The following is an 18,447-nucleotide window of genomic DNA, read 5'->3' as shown; positions in this document are numbered from 1 at the left end:
AATTAAAATAATAAAAATTTACAAACTGTGATTTAGTATTTATACATGCAAAAACCAACGTCAGTAGCAAAATAAAACATATATTTAATCTATTAGTTTTATTAAATGTAATAAGTTTATATCGTTGGTTATTTCAACCATTAATTGATGATTTTATAGACCGTTTTATGTTGTATAAATTGTATATCAAATGTATATTGATTTCTATATATATATCAAATAACAAGGTAGTATGAAAAAATAAATACTATAACTTCTAATGATTTTATAGACCGTTTAAGTTGTGCAATTATATATAAAACATATGTTGATTGGTATATAAAACAAATAAGAAATAACATGAAAAAATACTACAATTTTTACCAACATAAAAACATTATGACATTTAGTATAACATTTATATAAAAAAAAACTTATTAAACACTTATAAATCATTCAAAAGGAATATTTAGAAATCAACATATATTTGATATATAGAAACACTGTTGTAAAAAAAATCGCGTTGAAATAACCATTGATGCGACAAAACTCATTTTTTTTTATAACTATTTTCATATTTGAATCGCAAATATTTTCAAACCTATTTTGATCAAAACTTATTTGTATAGTACAACTATAGCTATAGTGTGTATAAATAAGTGGAAAATAAAAAAGTATTGACCATTAATAATAATAACTTAAAAAAAAACTCTTAAATGTAGCGAAAAATAAAAGGCTAGACTAATTATATTAAATTTAGAATCAAAACTACATTTAAAATAGAAAGCTCTTGAGTTGTAGTATGAGTTTCAAACTCTTCAGTTGGATGCAATAATGTAATATAAACTAGTGTAGTAACCCGTGGTGAACCACGGGTCACGTTATTGTCGGACGTTTGGTAGTAGTAATAGAGCACTATTGGGTGTTGATGACGAAAATTGAAATTCTAACTTTGGTCGAGAAATGAGTTAAAAGACATTAGTCAAAATATAGATAGGTGAATATTTATGGTGAAATTTTAGTAGTCATAAAGTTTAATATTGTTAGTTGTGTTGGTTATGATAGATATATATAGTTGAAGAAAAAAACGTTACCCATACAAATGTTTAAATCTCAAAATAACTTGTTTATGACTTGAAATATTGAATGGATTCAAAATCGAATGATGTCGTAAAGTATTGCTTTTGCAACGTATAACAAACTTCTATTTTGTACAACATGAACAAAAATGGTTGAATAGATAACAACACTTATCAAATAGACAACTATAAACCAGTGTTTTGAAAACCGGACCGGACCAGCCGGTTTAACCGGGAACCGGCAAGGTTACCAGTTTTCTAACACCCAAAAACCGCTTAAATACCAAACCAGTAAAAACCGCCGGTTTTATTATAAACCATAAAAAACCGGTCTGGTTCAACCGCAATTAAACCGGTTTTTGGAACCAGCTTGACTTACTCACTTCAAGCTCAATGGAGCAAGCCGGCTCAAAGGAGCCAGCCTATTGAACGCGTCTTTGATTTGGTCATCTAAGCTATGGGGATACTCCATTTTATAAAGTGACTTTGCCCTGTACTTCTTTTCACCCATCGATGTGGGATTATTTCCATGTTCCTTTGTTGTTTATAGTAGTACTTCTTTACAAGTAAATTTGCATACATATTAAATATTTAATATATTTGCATTGTCTCTTTTTTACGCAACTCACAAACATATTATATATATTTACTTATTTAGACTATTTATTTGTTTACCTACCTACGTATTTAATATATGCACTTCATATTTGTAATATACATATATATATATTTACTTATTTAGTTTTTTACACACAACACACCACACGTTTCATATATATATATATATATATATATATATATATATATATATATATATATATATATATATACACACACACGGTTTTTCCGGTTTTTTGGACCGGTCCAACCGGTTGGACCAATTGAACCATCGAACTGGTAAGACAATCGGTTCGATGTCCGGTCCGGTTTTCAAAACATTGCTATAAACATAACAATAAACACACTAAAAACCACAAATTGAAAAGATAATGTCATTAGATATCAAACAAATCTATAGAAACAATTATTGTCAAAATATGACATAGTTTTATTGAATATTTACAGATTATTGTATATAAACATAATGTGTGGATTGTAGTTTATAATATGGACATAAAGCTATAAAAAGAGAGTTTAGGTTTACTCTAAGTATGTTATGATAAGATCAAATAGTTTCATTGCTTTTTGGCATGTGTTCCTTCGTCTGCTTCGCCGTGGTTTCTGTATTTTTCTCGACAATAAACATGTAAATAACGATTGTACACGATCCACACTTATAGGACCGTGGTTGACCACGGGTTCAATGAACTTGGAAGGAGAGGATTCCTTTACTTTTTTGTTTTGAGTAATGGTTATGGTTACTACAAAATCTAATGAGAGTGACCTTTTTATGAGTTTTCGCATAAATTTAATTATATGTATGCTTAATTTTTAGCTAAATAGTTTAAAAGGTTTTCAAAATTTGTGACATAAAAGCTATAAAGGGTATAAAAGCTATAAAGGGTAATTTTGTCATTATTACTTTATATGGTTTTTAGAATTTAGTTTTACATTGAATGAACTTGTTAAAGGTTACATTGAATGAACTTGTTAATGGTACGTTTTGCAGATTTTGTGATAGAAAAACTATAAAGGGCAATTTTATCATATTTTGTTTAGCTTTTGTTAAAGGTTTTGCAGATTTTTTTGATACAAAAGCTATAAAGGGCAATTTTGTCATTTTTTGTTTAGCTTTTGTTAAAGGTTTTGCAGATTTTTTGATAGAAAAGCTATAAAGGGCAATTTTGTCATTTTTTTTGTTTAGCTTTTGTTAGTTAATAATTAAAAAAATGAAAAAAAGGGTAATTGACATTAGTGTATGGTTTTAGAATTTAGTAGCATTCAATGAACTGGAAGGAGAGGAGCCCTTTACCTTTTTGTTTTAAGTAATAGTTACGGTTACTACATAATCTAATGAGAGTTACCTCTTTATGAGTTTTTCCGATAAATTGAATTACATGTATGCTTATTTTTAGCTAAATACTTTTAAAGGTATTTTTTATTCATACTTGCTTTACAAAGAATTTCACTTAAAATGTTTACAGTATCCTTTCTCTCTTCTTCAATTGTCATATACAATGTTCAATCCTATCTCTTTTCTTGCAATTGTCATTTACAATTCTGAGACCTAAAACATTTGAATATTTTTATTTTTGTATTATTTAATTTTTTTTGTAATCGGTAGAATCATCATTGCCGCCTCATTCGATTGTAAACAATCCATATATTTTCTAGGAAAATTGAGAACTTTGCAAGTATTCTTTAAGTTGATTATGTTGGAATTGCAAAAAATGATTAAGAAAAAGGAATTGAAATGTAATAGCTTTATAGATTACATAATATTGTAATCGGTAGTAAAAATATTATTTGTATATGGATCTGGTGGTACAGGAAAAACTTTTTTATGGACAATTATACTTTCATATTTCAGATCTAAGGGAAAGATTATACTTGTTGTTGCCGCCTCAGGCATTGCATCCCTTTTGTTGCCTTCAGGTCGTACTGCTCATTCTAGATTTGTTATTCCAATTGACTTTACAGACAAGTCTTCCTGTAATATTAAAAAAAAAACGCAGCTTGCAGAGCTCCTAAAGAGGACTTCTATGATCATATGGGATGAAGCTCCAATGAGTGATCGTCGTTGCTTTGAGTTTCTTGATAAATCACTAAAAGATGTCCTTGAAGATGATAACCATCTTTTTGGTGGGATGTCAATGCTCCTAGGAGGTGACTTTCGACAAACTCTTCCTGTTCAACCTAAAAGCAGAAAATCACAAATAATTGGCCTAACCCTACCCAATTCCTATCTATGGTCACATTTTACGGTATTCAAATTGCATCATAATATGCGTTTATCCCAACCAGTCAATCCAAATAAGGATGTTAATCAAATATCACAGTTTGCTTCATGGCTTCTCGATATTGGAAATGGAAATATCGGAACACCAGACAAGAATGATTACAATTAGTTGTGGCATTTTTTTAAAGAATATGCCATTCTTTTTATTTTTTATTAAGTATAATGCTATTTTTGGCTTAGTTTGCTACAAGTCCTGACATTATTAAAGTATTATTTCTTTACTCTGTGTCATTAGTCTTGATATTGGTTCACTTGATTGAATTTAAATTACTATTACATGATCTCCATGTTGCTAATTTCCAATTTTTAATTACCAACTTCTCTTCTATGGTCAGCATGCCTCCAAGATTACAAGATAACTTCATTACCATTTATTTATTTTTTCATTTTTTCAAGAAAAAAGGGTTATGGGATCATTTTCAGGCTAAAAGATTATGGGGATGTTTGGTTCAGATACCACCATATCTTCACAAATTGGGCAATGTATAAACTTACTGTTGTTAATGTTTAGATGTTAATGTTTGCAGAACTTGAATAGCTACGTTGAACAATCAACACAATGCCACTTCAGGCCATTACCATCATCATCGCCACCCATGTTCCCTCTTCACTAAAATAGAAAATTGCATTATTTTAACTTGATTGTTAAGATGCATGTATGATTTTTAGAGTTTAGTTTTACATTGAATGAACTTGTTTATGTTTTGTACTTGTTCAACAGGTAAAGAAGACGCGTGTAGTCAAAAGAGAGACGGAAAAAGTGAGTTAAGGGTAGCAAAAGGCGACAATAGAGGGAGAAAAGCAACTACTTGGCTCAATTCCAGCTGATAACCACCATATATTAAATTATCGTTGGATAATTTAGAATCTGGGACAAAAAGAATTCCAGGGGTATTTTGGGAAGTTTTTTATTTTTATTGTTAACAGGAGGCAAAACATTCGATTAAAAAAGTTACAATTAATATTTCAAATGATTTGAAGTATTTTGCATGAAAATAGAGAACCTAAAAAGTTATTCTGTGATTTAGTTGAAAAGCAGTTCCAGGGGGATTTTTGGAGAAATTTAGAGTTACAAGGCTAATGCATCTTTCCAGGGGTATTTTGGGAAGTTTTTATTTGTATTGTTAACAGGAGGCAGAGCATTGGATTAAAAAACTTACAATTAATATTTCAAATGATTTGATGAAATTTGCATGAATATAGAGAACCTGGAAAGTTTTTCTTTTGATCTAGTTGGAAAACAGTTCTAGGGGTATTTTGGGAGAAATTTAAATTCAAGGGCTTATGCATCCTTCATAAAATGTTAGACCCCTAAAATTAACAGGAGGGTTTCACACCTGGATCTAGTTTCTTTATGTTTAATACTTGATTTATTTTCCTTCTTTACAATAAAAATATACGTTAGAATCATTTGACATTTCTCCTGTGGGTAACTATATTCTTCTAATGGACACAAGAAAACTATAATCATTCAGCAAAAAAGTTTAAAAAAAACCTAATTGATTAAAAGTGGACAAAAAACTGAAAGAAGAGCAACATAGAAAATCAATATCGATTACAAAAAAATTATGACATACCGTAATTCCAATGAAGTTGGATACTATGGTTTAGGATAAGTTGGGAGGATTCGTTTTATTTAGATTGAATGAACTTGGAAACTATGGCTTAGGATAAGAGTGGGAGGATTTGCTTAAGAAAAGCTGAACCAATGCAAGTATACAGATATTCTAAACATACCTTTGTAAACAATAACGTAGAATAGGATTATGGTGGCAGTAATTGATGGAAGATGTTGTTGGTGACAAAAACTTAATCTTGATTCTTGGACGGGATGTTGATAGTCACACCCAAAAAGTCGTAGAAGTCGCTCAAAAAGACAAAATGATTAGAAAAGTGCAAGGAAACCAAAATCCAAGGAAATTGAAAGAACGAAGCACATACCGATATTTCTCACACAGGTTGTTGATGGTTGGTGGCGGAATTGACGGTAGTTGTTGACATAAATCGATTATTGATTTGTGGATGGAAATCATGGATAAATCAAATCTTGATTCGTGAATGGAACCAAAATCCTAAGGAAATTGAAACATATCGATCATATACACAAATGGATCATTCGTAATTCAAAGAACTGAGGAATTGAACCAAAACCCTAAATTGAAAGAACGAATGACATACCGAAATTTCTCAGACAGGCTGTTGATGTTGGTGGCGGTAATTGACGGTATTTGTTGATAGGATGTTGATTGTTGGATGGAAACCGTCGAGATATCTAATCTTGATTCCTGAATGGATATCTTTGATTGTCAAACCCAATCCGTCAAAGATATGGAAACCTTCGAGATATCTAATCTTGATTCCTGAATGGATGTCTTTGATTGTCAAAAATAACGTAGAATAGACTTATGGAATCAAACGATGTAAGGGTTGAAGGGACGAAACATTTTTAGGGTAAAGAGGGACCAAATCTTTAATATTTACGAAATGGTGTGGCTGAAATCTAAAATGCATAAAACTTACTGTACGTAAACACGATGCCTTTTAATATATAAGTATAATATTGACAATTATACGTTATAATAACAATATTATTGGAGTTTATCTTTAAAATAATGATTTTTAAATTAAATTGTAACTAATTTTATAATTATTTTAAATATACGATAAGTTAGATATAATAACTTGTGTTTGAAATGAATTAAATAAAGTGTTTAATTTAATAATAAGTATAGGTAACTTTAAATGATTTCGAAATAATTTATTTAAGTATTATTATTATTATTATTATTATTATTATTATTATTATTATTATTATTTCAAATAACAATAATTTTTTAATATAACATAATCTACTTTTTAGTTTTATGTTATTCTAAATTATTATTATTATTATTTAATTAAAAACTACTTGTTTAAAAAAATTTCATTATTATATTTAAAAAAAATTATCGTACTTTATTATTGTATTTTTACTTTTATCTATAAATCTATGAAATATTGGAAGTGAATTAAAGGTCCAAGTAAAATAGTGAATAGTGATTTGAAATACAAAGCTATAGTAATTGTTAAATACTAAGACCAATCTTAAAAAAAATGGTAAGAGTTGGTTAGGGAGTGGTGAGCGTTACACGTGAAGTATATTTATATCACTTATATTTTCTTATTAAAATATTAATATTTCTTTATTTTTACTTTAACTTTAAGGTGAGGAAGGAATAAGAAAAAAGAATTAACTAATGTAATAAGATATAATAAAACAATTATTTTTATTACTATAAATAAACATTTAAAAAATTGATACATACATACAAATTTTACGAGAACATAATGAATGTGTTTTTATAACACATAGATAATCATTGGTTTTCAACAATAAATTCATATCGTATTTAACATCATCCGTTCTAATTTGTCATCATCACCAACAATTTGAAATAATAATTGTAAACACTTTTTAGCAAAATCAATTATCAAAAGTTTAATCGATGTTATTTACAACAAAATAAATGACATAAACTAACATAGTATATAACTAATAACATAAAATACATGTTGACTAATGTTCTCTTTGACAAAAAAATAGATTGTCTTAACATAAAAGGAAAAAACATCATAAATATACATACATGTTAACAAAGTTAATTGATCTAACTGATAAATAGCTTAAGCGTTGATTTATCAAAAGCTCATGGAAAGTAATTATCAATATCATTTCATCATCTTTTGATTATAAAAAGACCCATAACACATAAAATTTAAAAAAAAATGTCTCGAGTATTCCTTTACACACATACCCAAATTTGAAGCTTGGTTAATATATAAAATGTTACATGCACCAAATTTGCATTTACATTTGAAAAGTTGCAATTACTATCATACATCCATTGAACCACTCGCATAACTCTTCAAACTCGACCAATATAATTTATCATTTTGTGTTGATATATGTGCAATATGCAAGCTACAATGTTCTTATACAAGCTAAATATTTCATTTAACCCTTCAATTAAATATCATGATTTGAAAAGTTATGGAAGTTACGAATCACAACATTTCAATTAATCATAAATTAAATTATATAAGTTGAATAGTCTTGAGAGTTTCAAATGCATGAGGTTCAAGGAAAAATGTTTGAGTTATAAGATATGTAGATATAGACTATACGAATTCTCGCGTGTTGCGCGACGTATGTTAAAAATATATTGTTAGAATATTGAAGTATATATGTTTATAATGGTTATGTTATTGACATTAACTTTAACATAATACTTTTACACTTATATATATATATATATATATATATATATATATATATATATATATATATATATATATATATATATATATATATATATGATCTCAACTATTTTGAATAATAATATTTATTGACATCAACTTACCTTCCTCATTAATAGAATTAAATAATTATATATTTAGTATTATTTTTAACAATTGTTATCTTTGATGAATTTAAAATTTTACTGATGCAATTATTTTCTAATTTCATTAATGATGTTCATTTTAAACACAATTTATTTGTAGCTAACGTTATGTAATTTATAATTTGATGTTATTTTCATTTAAAATTATTGTTCATTAATTTTAAACAACTTATTATTATTAGTAAGTTAAAGAAGGCTTTTAAGAAACAATTAATATTATTATTCAAATATGAAATATATACTAAATAATAAAGTGATAAGATTGATAATTTGCATTTTGAAAGAGACTTGCATGGATAACATGACATATCCATGATTTTTTAAATTTGATTTTATTATTTCTAACTATTGCTCATTAATTTTAAAACCACATATTATTATTATTTTTAAGTGAAAAAAAACTTTTAAAAAGCACTTATTATTATTATTATTATTATTATTATTATTATTATTATTTATATTATTATTATTATTATTATTATTATTATTATTTATATTATTATTATTTATATTACTTATATTATTATTATTATTATTATTTATATTATTATTATTATTATTTATACTATTATTATTATTATTATTATTATTATTATTATTATTATTATTATTATTATTATTATTATTGGGTACAGTTAATTGGGCTTTTTATTTTATTTAATTTATTAACTTTTAGTTTCTTAGTTTCCAACGGAATTTTATATACTTTAAATTAAGTTTTATTCTTTTCGAGGTAAAAACCAAGTTTTTTGTGGCTTAAAAATACAAAGTTCCATCTTAATCATCATTTGACACAATATGCATTGATATTAATATATTTTGTTTTATATTATTTTATAATTTAAAAAAAATCATAAATTAATATATTTTGTTAAGATTCGTTTATAATTTTTTTTTTAAAACAAAACATAAATTAAAAAATAACAATAATAACAAATGTTTACTTTGTTTTCTATTTAAATTATAAATATGAAACTATTTTATAATCTTAAAATAATAAAAATCAGATATAATTAATATTATTTTATAATAAAAAAGTTGAAAGTTAAATTACTTGTAAAATAACAGAAAGTAAATTGATAAGATTATCCATGTGAACAAGAGAAAATCTCTTTCCCTCTCTCGATTTTTTGCTCTTCATCTTATGTATTATTTTCTACTATTTTAGTATTTTTATAGGTTTTGAATGTTTATTTATGATGTCGAATTGAAGAATAACCAAACATCCAACAAGAAGAACGATTAGTTTTTTTTGTTTCTGCTTCACGTGATATAAAATTTAGCAGCAACTAGGATTTTCGTTTTTTTCCCTTTGTCTCAAAGGTATAGACAACTCCAAGTCCCTAGAGGAAAGGGGGGGGGGGGGGGGGGGGGGAAGCATCGAGATAGTTTTAGTGCTTGATTTAGGTTTATTAAGCAGTATCAATGTTTTATTCACTTACTCCAAATTCTTCATCCCATCTCTAATTTCTCTATCTACTGGTTCGTTCACTGGTTCGTCCCCTGTTTACAAGTCTGAATCAGGGTAGATGTATATGTAGTATGCAAACCAGGTGTTAGATTTGTGCAGATATCTAGTTCCATGTTTAAGTTTTCGAAAATTGAGCAGACACATCCGTCGTTCACTTTGCTATTTTAACCATTTTATTGTTTGATTTTTGAATCCCAGGTATGTACGGGTTGAAGCCCTAAAAATTCACTCCTTCATTTTCAATTACACGTAAGTATAACCTCATTTTCTAGGTTTCATTTAGATTTTTAAGCGACAACGCTTCGTTATGTTCTTCTTTATTACATAAATGTTTTGATTTTCAAGGGTTTATTTGCATAGAGAAATAGAATAGGTATATTCTTAACATATATATTGATGTTTGATGATTGTCACAACGAAACTTTAGAGGCTAAACTTTTAATTTGGTATGAATATATTTTGTTCATGTTATTTAAATGATGATTGTGGAAGGAAAATATCTATAAATCCAGGTATATATTAGTGTTTGTAAATTGTCATAAAGAATTTTTAGAGGCTGGACTTTTAATTTCATAAAACCATTTAAAATTGCCAATTTTAGCATAATAATTGAGATAACATGAATAATATTTCGTTGGTACATTACTTTGACGTTATAAAATTACTTTGAATTAGACGGAAAAGTGAATTACTTTTAATTAAATGGAAAAGTGAATTACATCCCATTAAATTGAAAAGTAGGAACATTTTAACACTTTTTTGTAATATTTTTTTTGTTTACTTGCAATGTTTTTGACGTGATTATGATTTTACAATTGAATTAAATTTGTTTCATTCAATGTTTATTTGCTTAGTTATGTTTATAGGTAAAAGTTTTATTTTAAATACAACAAAACTAGGAATTGAGTTGTTGCTTACATGAATCCTTTAAGAAGAGATGTTGACACCTTCTTGAAGATGAACGAGGAACTTGGCCTGATCTACTAATACATAGATATATGGTTGTGTCGATATCTTCAACACATATTGCACTAACTATTTAAACTAAAGATGAAAGCCTGAATTACACTACAAGGAGGATGACTTTCCAATATCTGTTTCAGAAAGATCCCTAAAAGAGGTTGAACTTGAATTTTAGATCAACCTGATAGACTTCTCTAATGTCAAAGGAAAGAGCTACAATTTTTATTTTTATTCAGTAAATTTTAGGGGATTCGTTTTAGACAACTTTCCAAAGAATTACAATTTGCTAATAATGTTGGGATTTCATATTTGTTTACTATTGCTACTGAGAGAAAGCAAAAGGTACAAGCTTTACTTCATGGGGAAAATGTTAAGAAATACAAGTTAAATGCAAGAATGTATTAAATTTGTTTCTATAAGTTTTAGTTTAACTTTTTAAACATATGACAAGTTAAATGGAAAAATGACAAGAAATGTGTTTTGTTTGGTGTTGTGTGTGTGATGTGTAGGTGTGGTTATTTCTATTGTGTGTTGTTGTGTTTGTCACTATGTATGTGTGTGAGTGACTAAGTGTGTTAATGTTGCCCATATAAAGATGTCGATATTGTTACTTAGAATAATAAGTGTAAGAAGTTTGATGTTGGTTTTATAGGCCATGGTGACCAATTTTCCCATTATCCTATCGTCCTAAATGACCACTTTTGCCCATCAGGTTGGTTGACTGAATTCTATCATCCTAAATAACCATGTTTGCCCATAATCTGAAAAATGGGTTATATTGATGGATTTAAATGGGATTCACATAACACCAAATAGAGATTAAAGGTATTGACAATAATTCCTTTCAACTCCTTTTTTCCTTTGATGGCAAATCCTGCAAATACATTTGATTTCTAAATTATTTGAACAAAAAGTGGTTGTTGATTTTGTTTTGGTTTTAAGGGTGTACAGTTTAACATAGAATATTGTAACTAATGAAGGATAACATGGAGAACCTACTCGAGTTAGGATTTGGTTTATCCTGGAAGGTAGAAGGGTTCAAATGCTGGAATATAAAAAGAATTAAAGCCAATTCTTTGTTTGGTGTTGAATTGCATGCAGTAGGGAGGCGAGAAGGGTTTTCTTATTTCTTAGCATTAGCAGCAACGATAAATTATTGACCACCAAATGAGAAAAAATGAGAAAAAAGCTATTTTTTGGATTGTCGAAAATACTTATGGATGCGAGTTTCGGGTTGCTGGATCTATGGTCAAGGAAATGAAAATGGTCATTCTGGTAAATTATGTACAACCTTTGTTTCTTTTACTTAATTTTCTAACTTAAAATGTTTCTTTAATTAAATTTGAATTGGTAGTTGTTTGGTAAATAAACTTGTAATCACCATGTATTGGTCAAACAAACTCTAGGTAATTATGTGCGTTTTTTAATATCGTTATTCATTGAGAAAGACTTAAAAAGTAGTTATCTCATTTTCTTTTTATTCTCTATAGTATTGAGGTTTCAATATGAATTTGTGGTGTGTCCTCACCAAGTGATAAATATATTGATTTTGACATTTCATTCCTGATTGATTTAATTGAAATAGAAGCTTATGTAATCCATCTATTTTATTATTTTTCCAAATAATTATTTTGGAAAACAATTTAAACCCCATTTTAACATAAATGCATATATATACTCCCAAATTGAGAAAGAAAATAGGGATATCAAAAACATATATTTTACCCCGCATGTACCTACACCCATACCAAGTACACATCTACACCCACACAAATAAACACATGTTTCGCTTTTCTTTCTTTAAGTATTTAAATTTATACACTATTCTTTATGAGTAAAACATATATTATGTGCAAATTTAAGAGAATAACATAGGTTTGAACGGATAAAATATTTTTTTTTACCTAATGCTATTTTAATGTTGAAAAGCAAGCTGCCGAAAGAAAACGACGGATGCGTTAAGCGATACATTATCCGTTGAAAAGAAAATGACTCGTAGAATTAAAACTAATACTTAGTGATACTTAGTAATATATTGTGTCTTGAATTTAATATGACATGTTTTCGAAGCAAATTAATCGTTGAATTGAAACTAATCATTGTTTGCCAAAAAGAAACTAATTACCAAAAGAAACCATTCGTCGTCTGTCGCTTGGCGCGGGTAAATAGCTAGTGTATATATATATATATATATATATATATATATATATATATATATATATATATATATATATATATATATGGGAAAAGTGAATATACCCTTAAGGATATATAGCTTAGGTACCCAAAAATAAAAAACTATGTCGTTTTGTTTTTTCATTACCGATTCTTTTTAAAAAAAATGTAATTTTCTTAAAATAATCTGCTTCTGCTCGTTCCTGGTTCGACCTCTTCCTTATATTTTGTTGTTTCCTATCTACTAATACGCAAAAGGTGCTCGATTTAGAGTCTGATTAGACTGGCCATTCATATACCTTGGCAGCCGTCGTTGTTTACTATTGAAGCCCTCCCTTGTTCATTGACTATCTCACCTACGAAGCAAGGCATGTTTAGACCGGCCCGGCGAGACGAGGCAGATAGCCCCCCAACCTCTACTCTGTCGCAACAACGCAACAAATCGGCAACAAACTTGGTATATTCTCGGTTAATAAAACACTTTCCCATCTTCAAATTCCCCTTCTTTATGTATTATTTCTTCTATTCATCTTCAATTTAGAGTATGATCAGCTGAGTGGATTAGTTTCTTGATTTGATGAAATGGATATTTACTCTTTACATCATTCTAAATTGGTTTAAAATAATGAATTGGTTTAAAAATGTATCTATAAATATCTCATGTATAATTGGGGATGTCTAATTCCATCTTTTTTAACAGGGGAAGAAGATACGATTGTGCACATAAAGTGCTCGATGAAATGCCCAAATCAATGGATGCAGTTTTCAAGGCTTTTGAGAAGAGGTCCAAGCCATGGAAGACATATATCAATCTGGTTGATGTTCATTCTAGTGATTTTTTAGCTGTTTCAAAGATTCGTGGAAGATGAGATGGCTTTGAAACATTGGAGAAGTGGGTCACGAGCTTATTTGCTGTTCATACAACAATTGTTTGAAGGATGAATTCGGTAATCTTTGGGTTAGAGAATTAGGACACAATAATTAAAAGGTATTGTGTCTGTGCTCTTCATATATATATATATATATATATATATATATATATATATATATATATCTATATATATATATATATATATATATATATATATATATATATATATATATATATATATATATATATCATTTTGGATGTTAAATCTTGCAGCATGAGAAAATTATTGTGACGATTCCTTGGGGTGAATGGTGGAATTTGGCACTTAAGGATAATTCTAACCGTCAAATAGCTATGTTACCATTACATCCTGATGTTCGTGAAGAGACAAAGGTAACAAGTACATTGATGTTTTTCTATCCAATGTTTTGACAACATATATGCAGATGTTAAAAGTTTTTGAAAAATGGTATTTTTAACATGGTTTGGATTTGTATGGAATTCATGAAGAGACAGAAAAATGAGGCATGTCCTTTGATGAGTTGCTAACAATCCCAGAAAATGATGAATGGATGTACAGTGATGGGAAATCAACAACTTGTGTTGCCTTCATTCTGCAATGGACTGAAAAGATGAAGTGTTGGAAGAATTATAGGAACTCTAAAAAAAGTTTGTATTGTTGTACAGTGAAATATGAATGTACTTATCGTTTTTAATTAAAATTGTCAAATGAGATTTTTTGCTTTTGGTCGTATTGTTTATGCGAATTAAACTTCCCTATCATTAAGTTCTTGAGGCATGTTCTTGAGGTTTGTTCTTGGAGATTACATACCATTTTTAGGACAAGGGTAAAATTGTCCAACAATATGAAAAACCATTATACTTTATTTTATTTTCATCAAATAGCATCATACTTCCATTTTTCACAAAATTTTAGCTTACTTTCATTTTCAACACACAATTTCAAAAAAGTTACATTTTTAACCACAATTACAAAAAAGTAACATTTTTTTACCACAATTACAAAAAAGTAACATTTTTAACCCAAAAAGACAGCATGCTTTCGTTTTTAACCCACAATTGCAGAAAATTTACATTTTTAACCCAAAAAGACAACATGCTTTCGTTTTTAACCCACAATTGCAGAAAAGTTACATTTTTAACCCAAAAAGACAACATGCTTTCGTTTTTAACCCACAATTGCAAAAAAATTACATTTTTAACCCATAGTTGCATCGTTAACCCAAAAAGACAACATGTTTTTTTTAACCCACAATAGGAATATAATTTTGTTTTTCACCCACAATAGCAACATATTATCATTTTTTACCCACAATAGCATCATATTTTCGTTTTCAACCACAATAGCATCATGTTTTCATTCCTCACCCATAATGACAACCTAATTCCAGTCTTGACACATATTTTCAGTTTTGACCCATTATGGCATCCTACTTTTCAGTTTTTACCCATAATAGAATTGATTTTTTAGTTTTAACCCATTATTGACACGTAATTAAACAAAAAAAGAATGTGAAGACAAACTATCCATAATGACATCCTACTTTCATTTGAAACACATAAGAACAACCAACATTCAATTTTAAACACAAAAAATATAAATAATCAACAATTTTCATTCGAAAACAATAAATAGTCTTAAGAAACATAAAACATTTCCAGATTATTCATACATTGTTAACCAAAAAATAATGTCAAAAAGGCCAGGAAGCATATGGATTTTTCCTTTGCTTACAAAAATAACACATCTCATCACTATGTCTTTTCCAACGACTCATCTGTCTGATACATGAAAAAAATATTGTTAATATGATTATTAGAGTTCCAAATCATGAAAATTAAATTAATATTATAAGTACCTTTCTTTTTGAACAACTAGTAGCGTAATGACCCACTCCTTGACAGTAAGAGCATGTACGTTTTTTGGGGGCTTCTAAAGAAGACTTGATTCTACTAGCAATTTTAGGACGACCTTTTGTAGTGGTTGGACCAAGAGGATCATGGACAGATAATTGTGGCATCATATATATTTGCGAACCTCCCATACAAGAACCTTGAGATGCATTCTCCAAAGACATATATTTCTTTCGATTTGTTTGATCATCTAAAAGACTTATCAATGGCGTATTGACTTTTTGTATCTTTGAAAGGGAATCTCTTGCTTGTTCAATTAGCTTAGTAAAATTTGAACGGACACACCATAGTGTGCAGTCGCTAACTTGTGACATCCCCAATTTCACGGTCAGAAGCATCGAGATAGTTTTAGTGCTTGATTTAGGTTTATTAAGCAGTATCAATGTTTTATTCACTTACTCCAAATTCTTCATCCCATCTCTAATTTCTCTATCTACTGGTTCGTTCACTGGTTCGTCCCCTGTTTACAAGTCTGAATCAGGGTAGATGTATATGTAGTATGCAAACCAAGTGTTAGATTTATGCAGATATCTAGTTCCATGTTTAAGTTTTCGAAAATTGAGCAGACACATCCGAGATTTTTGAATTACTCCAAGTAGGTTTTGTATCAAATTAAAGTTATTCTGTAAACATTCGTTCACTTTGCTATTTTTAACCATTTTATTGTTTGATTTTTGAATCCCAGGTATGTACGGGTTGAAGCCCTAAAAATTCACTCCTTCATTTTCAATTACACGTAAGTATAACCTCATTTTCTAGGTTTCATTTAGATTTTTAAGCGACAATGCTTCGTTATGTTCTTCTTTATTACATAAATGTTTTGATTTTCAAGGGTTTATGCTTTGTTTTATAAATCAGAGTAATCATTTAAAGAAAACGGCTACAGAATTTGTTCCCAAAACAAGATATTATAATAACTTATCAAAACATTTCTCAAAGAGAATGTATATATTTTTATTTAATAATAAAACCTCGGGATGTCATGTTCCGATACAGACCAAAAGCATAAACAATATAAAATAGACCTTACAACAGTTATTTATAACTACAGATCTATAATCCAAAATCTTTTGTTAAGTCCATCAACTTATACCCTTGTGCCATTACATGTAATGCAAAGAAAACTGAGTGGGTCAGGCTTGGGAGCCTGGTGAGCATATAGGGTTTTCAACCCACAATAATAAATTTATTATATTCAATTATCAAACAATCAACCCAAATACCCATCCCTATATCTACTTTATTTTCTCAAGGGTTTACCCTAAGAATCCACTATCCTTCATTCATTCCTTCCTAAGGATTTACCTAAGGAATTAGCATGAAGTCCATTGCTGCCAAAGCTTATCTATCAGATACTAAATCCATAGTTATCAGGCGCTAACTTCATAGTCACCAAGGTTTATACAATAGGCACGAAGTCACATCGTCACCAAAGTTTATCAATAGGCATTAAGTCACATAGTCACCAGGGTTTACTCAATAGGCACGAAGTCACATCGTCACCAAGGTTTATCAAATAGGCACGAAGTCGCATCATCACCAAGGCTTTACTCAATAGGCACTACGTCTTATAGTCGCTGCCATTTCATCTACCTATGTTCTACCCGACACATTTGTATATATAAAATACATATATACAATTTAAATCATTTAACACCCGTATAAAAACATTCAATTCCAAGCCCATCTCAAATAGATAAATAATATATATAACACATAGCACGTATTTCATAGCTAATACTTTATATTTATGTGTTAGAAGAAAGTACCTATATACTCACACCAAACATATACTTAATACATTCAAAAAATACTTGTATTATTATCGTGTTTATGAAATGGACTATACACTCACATGATTAGACGATGCTCGGACAACACCACGACTTGTAAAAGTAGTATTCTTCGATAGATCTGGAAGATCTTCACAAAAATCGGCTTCTCGCAGGCAGAACTTCGGCTCGGGAATTTCACTTCTCGGGATCTTCAGGCTTCGGGACTTTCTTCGGGGCTTGGGAATTGATACCAGGGCTTCGGGGGGTTAAAATAGGTCTTAGAGAGAGTATCGGGAGTGGGAGAGATGAGAAGGAGCAACCAAAACCGGCTGACCCTCAATTTCTATTTATAGAGTGATTTTTCTGAGTTCACCTCGTGAGTTTCTAATATTCACCTCATGAACTTGCTCACCTCGTGAGTTTATAATATTCACCTCGTGAGCTCGATACGCCATTGCGTTCGTCATGGCCACTTGCCCTGGAAGACTTCCATCATCTGTTCACCTCGTGAATTTTTAATATTCACCTCGTAAGTTCTGACAGTTTTGGGGTTTCGCCCCCCGAACTTCAGAAATTCATAACTTTCGCATACTAACTTCGTTTTCGACGTTCTTTATATCCACACGTAGGTAAAAACAAGATCTACAACTTTCATTTAGACTTCCTTGGCTAGTTTTGATTTTAATTTAAATATATTATTAATATATTATTTTTAGTTGGTCGGGACAGGAAAACTCCGTTCAAAATTCGTAACTCCTTCATCTGAACTCCGTTTTCGTCTGTCTTTTTATCGTTGGACTACTATTGATGAGATCTTCAATTCTCATTTAGAAAATTTTGGCTAAATATCACTCGACC

The 18,447-nt window shown here is 29.1% G+C and overlaps 1 protein-coding gene and 1 long non-coding RNA gene across 3 annotated transcripts; both read left to right on the top strand.

Moving 5' to 3' along the window:
• Positions 1 to 3,388: 3,388 nt before the first annotated feature.
• On the top strand, positions 3,389 to 4,066 carry LOC145009437 (uncharacterized). The gene is made up of 2 exons (XM_078968132.1): positions 3,389 to 3,441; positions 3,529 to 4,066. Exons 1-2 carry the CDS (start codon positions 3,389 to 3,391, stop codon positions 4,064 to 4,066), a joined length of 591 nt encoding a protein of 196 aa, XP_078824258.1.
• Positions 4,067 to 13,212: 9,146 nt separating this feature from the next.
• On the top strand, positions 13,213 to 14,614 carry LOC145008490 (uncharacterized). Of its 2 annotated transcripts, XR_013663493.1 has the most exons (4): positions 13,213 to 13,465; positions 13,709 to 13,996; positions 14,153 to 14,272; positions 14,390 to 14,614. It is a non-coding gene; the product is annotated as an uncharacterized LOC145008490 (long non-coding RNA). The 2 variants fall into 2 exon arrangements; XR_013663492.1 differs by having other exon boundaries at positions 13,215 to 13,465; positions 14,153 to 14,614.
• Positions 14,615 to 18,447: the final 3,833 nt, after the last annotated feature.

The sequence above is a fragment of the Lactuca saligna genome, chromosome 8, assembly GCF_052625555.1.
Source record: "Lactuca saligna cultivar CGN05327 chromosome 8, ASM5262555v1, whole genome shotgun sequence".
NCBI classification, from domain to species: Eukaryota; Viridiplantae; Streptophyta; class Magnoliopsida; order Asterales; family Asteraceae; genus Lactuca; species Lactuca saligna.
The sequence above is the reverse complement of the archived record's forward strand: the minus strand, read 5'-3'. Positions and strand labels throughout refer to the sequence as shown.